Genomic DNA, 7,500 nt, shown 5'->3' with positions numbered 1-7,500 from the left:
GTTAACTGGAATAGTGATAAAGGAATGAGTCATAAATTGTATAAAAAAAATCTGAGTGACACCACTTATTCATGGAAGCATGCTTCACAATGCTAGTTTTTTTATGGAGATTGTAATATCGAAGAGTAAGGGAAATGGAATACAGTGCTCCAAATGCACCATCTCTGAATCCAGCTAATGAATATCTTGTCTGGGGTCCGCTCAAATATCAAATAGTTCCAGGTTGGAATGGTCCAGTGAAGGTGTTTCATGCTGCCGCTTGGGAGAGATAACTTTTCTGGAGGGATTGTGAGAAGCTAGGAACAAATATTGACGGTCTAAGACGAGCACTGGAGGGGAAGGCCATTCATTTTGAAAATAAGGAGAATTTTTGATAACATATGATTAAAGAATGATAGAAAGGACCACAAATGACAAATAATGGAATAGGGGAACAAAAATGTTAAAGAATAAATACCTACCAAGACATGTCAGGGGATAGAGGAAGAAGCTCAGAAAATAAAATCTGAAGAATGAGAGAAAATATCTAGGAATCCAATGGTATCGCTCTTCAGCTGTGTGATTATGTGATTAAAAGGACAATCAAACATTTATTTTCAAGATATTTTAATATATGGTTTTTCCCTTTCCCGCTTACTGCATCAGCTGTAGAAATTGTGGTTCAACTACTATCATGATAGGCGGAGGAGCTAGTATGGATGGCTATTGCTCGAACACTCCGAACTAGAGCTTCACGGGTAGTAATGTGTTTTTCGCTAGTTAAGCGCCCATATACCTAGAGTAATTCACCCGGTCCAGAGCCCACATCCAACACCACATAGCTGTGCTAATTCGGGCACTTAATCACAGTAAAAAGGGACTTTTATCATACAGAGTTAAGCTTATTTGAATCAAGACTGAGAGAACGTTGTGCATTAAATCGATAAGAGGTCAGTTTAATCTCCAGGCAATGTAATTTCTCAAGATAAAGCTACTTGCAATCATGTAAGCATTGATAACTTGCAGTCACAGTATTAGCATGGGGAATAATTTTGTGCTTATGCCATCTGCAAATGTGTTTTTCCGACAATTTATAGGAGAATACATTTTAGGAAAATAGGTATATCATAGTTTCATGACAAAATTTCGGAAAATGACGTCGTTCTGAGACTAAAAAGCTTGTAGTTTTTATATGATTTTTCAATAAAACAAATTTCTGATAACCTTTGCCAGAATGTAATAGTGTCCTCATTTACCTCCACTTATTTTTGATACGAAGTAATAAATTCTTATTGTATTCAAGGTGTTATGAAGTCATCAGTATATATTGCATCCATCACTGATTATCTATTATCCAATGGTGATACTTAAATTTCGTTACTTATCAAACTTCCAACAACAACAACTACTTTATTTTACTGCTGCTATCTTTTACAAATCAACCAATAGTGAATAGTTAAAAATATTTGCTAGAACACTATCGTTTATCAAATAATATGTAGGCAATGATACAATATCTTACGGGCTGTATAAAAAATACTCGTTTAACTACTCTCCACACCCCCTAAAACAGAAATGACTTCCTTATTTCCTCAGTGTCGGACTGGCTGTGAAGCGGATACCTTTCCCCCCCCCCCCCCCCCCCCCATGACCCTTCCTTGCAGAGTGTCTGCTTGGCCCCTCCTACGAAAAAATTGTAATTGTGTATATATATATATATATATATATATATATATATATATATATATATATATATATATATATATATATATATATATATATATATATTTATATATAATGTGTGTGTGGGTTTTGTATTTGCAGTGGATAGTTGAGACATCAAATGATAATAAAGAATTTAAATATGGCAACTCGATTTGTATCTTTTGTATGCTTTTGCTAACAATTACAGGCCTTTACTGTCTTTGGTTCACTAAGGTTGGAGAAGGCTCCGCCCATTTCGTATAAGTAGTAAGAAGAGCAACACCTTGTCTGTTTTGTCATGGGAACAATAGAGACATCTGACGAAAGATTTCCACCGATTGTCGGCGTTCTTTTGATTCTAACTGTACAGTAAATATAATCTTGAGCAAGGTTATGGGGTAAAAAGAAATTAGCAATTTGATTAATGATCGTTAACATAGATAGTGGAAGATTGGAAGTCATTTATTCATTAGGTATTTGGGAGTGAATACAAAGACTGATGGTTAACTTAGAGAATCAGTGAAGCAGGTAATAAGAAGCTAGGGTACGTGTTGAAGATTGGAATGAGACTTTAATTGTCATAGGAACCCAAAATAGGAATGCATGAAGGGATTGTTACGCAAATCCCTCTCTATGAGTGTTGATATTTAATGTCAATGAAGTAAAATGGTGGATGTTCATAAAATGAATATATGCCATGTTGTTGTCTTAAGAAAATAGTGTAATTATTTTTTTCTTCTTTTTTTTGTAACTGGTGAAAGAATAGTCGAGTGTTTAGAGATGGGTTTGACATTCAGAAAGAGTGAAGGAAGATAGGTTGCCAGAAAAATATAACAATACGGAAGCCATAGGATGGAGAAGGAAAAGATACCCAAAATAAGCTGGACAAGTGACTTGAAGAAATAATTATAAAGGAAAGGCTTAAATATAAAGGAAACTAGAGGTGCATCCAATATAGAGGTCAATAGCCCATCGTTTGTCGCAGTACAAATTAGCTTTCTGTGTAGGTGTATGAAATAGCTACAGGTGGAGTTTTTTTTTTTTTTTTTTTTTTTCAGGTCAAGGGGCCGATCCCGGGTAAGCAGCTTAAGTATGGCTGTGGCTGGGATGAGTGTATAATATTTTCCCCGGAACTATACATGCGTAGAACATAAAGTTGTTGGAAAAGTAGTTTGAAAGAACAATGCTGGGAATTACACCAATAGACAGGAAAAGAGCAACATGTATGCGAAAGCAAACTAAAGTAGAGGATATTCTAACAACTTGTAAAAAAAAGAAATGGACATGGGAGGGACATATAATGAAAATGACAGACAATAGATGGACATTAAGAATAACAGAATGAGTCCCTAGAGATTGCAAAAGAAGCAGGAAAAGGAAGAGAAGACGATGGATTGAAGAACCAAGAAAGTTTGCAGGTGTGGACTGGCATAAACAGACGCAAGTGGAAGGACATGTCAAAGGTCTTTGTTCTGCAGTGGACTAGTAACGGCTGATGAGATATATATATATATATATATATATATATATATATGTGTGTGTGTGTGTGTGTGTGTGTGTGTGTATGTGTTTGTGTGCGTGTGTGTGTCTGTCTGCGTCTGTGTCTGTGTATAATATGTGTGAATAAAAAAATCGTTAGAAGAGAAGTGGGTAAGGACAATAAAACAAATTAAAAAGGCTTTATCTTTCTTACTTTATGGAAAGAATTTAGAATCTACCTCTGGATTCAACCTTGTAATACAGCTCAAGTGACGAGTCTCGTGATATTTGCTACATTCATCACACAACATCATCATAAGCTGTTGCTGATAGATTCGCTACGTTAAACATTAATAACATCAACTTGAGTTTCTCTTCGAACTAAATGTTTCAACAGTAAATTGAGAGACCTTTGATGAATCGTAGGAACTTGAGAAGTTCAAACCTGCAGCGAATGTTTTTATGTTGAACAGGGTGACATAAGTCTCTCGTTATAGTTTATATATGACAGATCTATTTTAATATTATTACCGGTATCAGGATATTCTATATTCACTAGTCATGGCCTCTCATGTAGTTTATTTCCTTTCCTCACCGGACTATTTTTCCCTGTTGTGGCACTTGGGCTTATAGTATCCTACTTTCCCAACTAGGGTTGTATCTTAGCTCATAATAATTATAATAACAATAATAATAATAATAATGATAATAATAGGGTTATGACAATCGTGGCTCGATGCAATATGATGAGCTTTACGACTTGTTCCATTCAGTAAAAATTATTTTTAATAATAACAGGTGAAGCTTAACAAACATGTCTAACTTCAAAATAGAGAATGACTTGCAATTCATATAATATATAGGTTCGCAAGTGTTTCCTTGATTAGAGGACTTAACTCATTATCTGTTCTCATTGTCTTCCCAGGACTGCCATTTGTTTTACCTCATAACAATAGTTATTGTTTAATTTGAAAGTGTTGTAAAGTACTTCGCAGGTCATTACTATGTTAACTATACAGTTGTTGCTGACATTGTGTTATCCACGTCAATGATCATTAGATATCTTTACTGTGTTTAAGATTAACATTATATTATCATAATCATCACTTCTCTTTTGTTCATAGTAATTATACTCGCAACAATTTATAGAAGTAGAAAGAGCTTTCCTAGCACATCCTTCCGTAGCGCCTTTGATATTCAAAGATTATTTCCTACGAAGGTGATCTTGATGTCCTCCATGAGCATGTTATCGAACTGTGCTGCGAATTCTTCGGCTGTCTGGATAACGTTTCCATTGATCTGCTCCGGATTCCTGCGATCGAAGGGGAAGCCCATGGGGCGGGCGTCCGGGAATTTGGAGTCCAGGATGCCGCAGTAGGAGACGCCGTTATTGCACGCCCTGTTTCTGATTACCTGTTCAACCTGTGGGTGACCAAAGGCGAATTTAAGAAAGGACGTTGAGCAAAGTAACACTGGAAAATATGGATAATATATCACAGTTAATGAAAAAAATTCTCGAGTTCGTCACATCTATAGATAGAATGTATAAGATATTATTCAAGTTATAGAAATGGCTCTTGAATTCCTGTTGAACATAAAATGATATAACAAACTGAATGGTGTGATTTTACTTACTGACATCAGAACTTGTTAAAGGAACTACATGGCAAATGCTTACTTACCCTGTCCCTTGCATAATCAGAGAGTATCACAAAGAGCTGGTAGTCCATCCCTTGGGGCATTCCCCTTGGCAGAAGCATGTGTTGAGGCCACCCACATCCGCATTGCCCAAATTCAATTGCATCTTGTGATCCTGGGGGAAAGGAATAAGTGGTACAAAAATCTTATTTTAGCCAGAAATTCGATTGAATGGTCGTAGCGAGAACTACGCTACAGAAACAGGTGATCAGAATAGGTCATTTTTGGAACTGGAGTGCAAACTGTTGATCAGAAGATCTCTAAAGAATGGATTGCCAGTTGCTTTAGAAAATACTTCTAAAAGAGAAAATACAAAGGAAAAGAGTAGCAGAGAGCCAAATGATATTGACTCAATATCATGCAGATTTAACAAAAAGATATTACCAAGACGGCAGCCAAATAGGACACAGAGCCCTTGTGAAAATGGCGTGGACGTGCGTAATTGCATACGTAAACATGCACGAGCAGAACGTCACACATATCACGCAAACTCACCTAGCTCTATCTCGCGTCCTGCTTCCAATTCCCTGAAAGTGGCTTCTTCGGGTCCCGTGATCGAAGAGTCCAGTGACGATCTGACGAGGTTGTTTTCACCAGGCGTTACTGTCGGAAGGAAAACAAGAGTGTTTATTTCTCGTTCCTGGGATCCAGAGATGCCAGGTTGCGATTTCGTACTTTATGTAGATGGCATCATTTGTTTATATCAGTAAACATATCTTTGGAAAAAAAGTAATTCCTTTGTTTTAAGTTTTGATATTGAATTGAAAGTTTAGAATTCATTCTTTATCCTAAAGAAAATAGCCATATACAGTACATCAGTTATTGCCATCATTTATTTACTTTTAATTTTTAAGCAATTTCCCTCCGAAAAGCCATCAACTCAGATAGCTGAATTATTCGAAAGCTATTCAATTGATATATTTTAAACGCCCCAGAAATAGAAGATAGATTGACTCAATCGCAAATGATGAAGCTGCAACTAAGCACTGTATTGAATCAACTTAAAAAGATGGACTGATAGATTATCTAATTTGGTTAAATTCTCGTTTCTTTTATTTTCTGGAACCCTTTTAGATTATCTAATGCAACCACTTCGACTCACATTTCGTAACAAACTTATCCATCTCAGCCCACAAAAGGCGCTGGTCCATGAAGTTCATTCTGTTTCCCCTCTCATCAAGCGTAGGAGCCAGGAAAATTCGGACAGTCACTTCTTTCTCAGCTGATAGGCTATTTACTATCTGGATAGAGAGTAAATAATATAGTAGTTAATGTAGAGTAGAAAAATAAATTTTTTCATTTCCTGTAAATCTTTGTCAGTTAAGTGAGGAGTTTTTTATTCTGAAGTGTAAAATGTCCAACCAGTACAACAATTTTTATTATCCCTGAATACAGGAACCATGACGTCATTGTATGTTTTTCTTATGTTTTCACTGCGTAACATGAATTTTACCATCGATAGCTATCCTTCATGAAAGTTTAACCTTTCTCTCTTCGATTTTGAATAAGAAAGAAATTTATTTTGAAACCCCTTCCATGATACACATTTTGTCAGAGGTACTCTCTCTCTCTCTCTCTCTCTCTCTCTCTCTCTCTCTCTCTCTCTCTCTCTCTCTCTCTCTCTCTCTCTCTCCCCAAACAGTTGCCTAATAAGTAGTACCCAATTCATTCTTTAGATTGACAGAATCATACTGGATTTTATGGAACGTGCCCATATTGTCCTTCGTCGTTCGTGAGACCGAGAATCGACTGCTAATACATCCTTCGTTCCCCTCAAACTGCGACGACCCCTCGTCCTTCTCGGAGACGCGTCTATCCGTTCTTTAGCACACTGAGACGTAAACCTGTATTGATTTGTTGTGCGTCGAGACAGTTCTCGGCAGGAGCGTTAGGTCACCATGAAGAAGGTCCTATTATCCTGTCTGTCGGTCGTCACGCACATTCGGTGTTTTAACTTTGATGCAACGTTTAGAGACGTTTTCCTCGCTGACTTTTATATGGTTTGCTTCCTGCTGTTAATCATTTAACGTCTAGATTTAATTCTCTTGTATCTAGAAGCTATTTGACAGGGAAATATTGAGCTTATACTTCTTAGATGAATAGAAAATATTCCAAGGAAACAGCGGGTATGATAAAGGAAATGATTTCGATATATTTTCCTTTAGATGTATAAATTATTACTACTATATCTATTTCCAAAGAATCACGACAAGAATGAGGATAAAAAGTTAGCAAGCTGACTCATAAACAAATAACAGTTTCATTAACCTTTTCAAAGCATCAACCGTAATCACTTGCTGTAATTATTCTTGTAAAAAAAATTCTAAATCCTTGTTCATAGTCTGCAGACAACTCACCTGGAGATGGTAGTCGAATCGTTTGTGATCCAGATGAGTCAACCTCAATAGAACCGGAGCCGTACTTCCGAAGTCCAGTCCTCTGCCAGCTTCAAAGTCGCGTTGGCTCCACCCGGTTTTGAGGTTATTGGGGACACCCTCTTGAATAACGCCCACCCTGGTCACCCTGACGCCTGGCACACCCAACTGGAAGCAAGCGAAAGGTGTTGATTTTATTAAGATATTTGACCAAGAACTACTGAATAGGCCTTGTATTTAACATTTTGATCATGGGAAAGTCGTA

General features: G+C 36.8%; 1 protein-coding gene across 1 annotated transcript in view; it reads right to left on the bottom strand.

The window, feature by feature from the left end:
- Positions 1-3,359: 3,359 nt before the first annotated feature.
- The window catches only part of LOC137640049 (phenoloxidase 3-like), a 27,650-nt gene continuing 23,509 nt past the window's right edge, over positions 3,360-7,500 (bottom strand). The window contains exons 11-15 of the mRNA XM_068372440.1: positions 7,218-7,403; positions 5,963-6,101; positions 5,356-5,463; positions 4,845-4,975; positions 3,360-4,584 (exon numbers count right to left, since the gene is read on the bottom strand). Coding sequence (XP_068228541.1) covers positions 4,360-4,584; positions 4,845-4,975; positions 5,356-5,463; positions 5,963-6,101; positions 7,218-7,403 — 789 coding nt within the window. The 3' untranslated portion in view covers positions 3,360-4,359. The remainder of the gene's footprint in view (positions 4,585-4,844; positions 4,976-5,355; positions 5,464-5,962; positions 6,102-7,217; positions 7,404-7,500) is intronic.

The sequence above is a fragment of the Palaemon carinicauda genome, chromosome 4 (genome assembly GCF_036898095.1).
Source record: "Palaemon carinicauda isolate YSFRI2023 chromosome 4, ASM3689809v2, whole genome shotgun sequence".
NCBI classification, from domain to species: Eukaryota; Metazoa; Arthropoda; class Malacostraca; order Decapoda; family Palaemonidae; genus Palaemon; species Palaemon carinicauda.
This window is presented reverse-complemented; position numbering and strand designations above follow the sequence as displayed.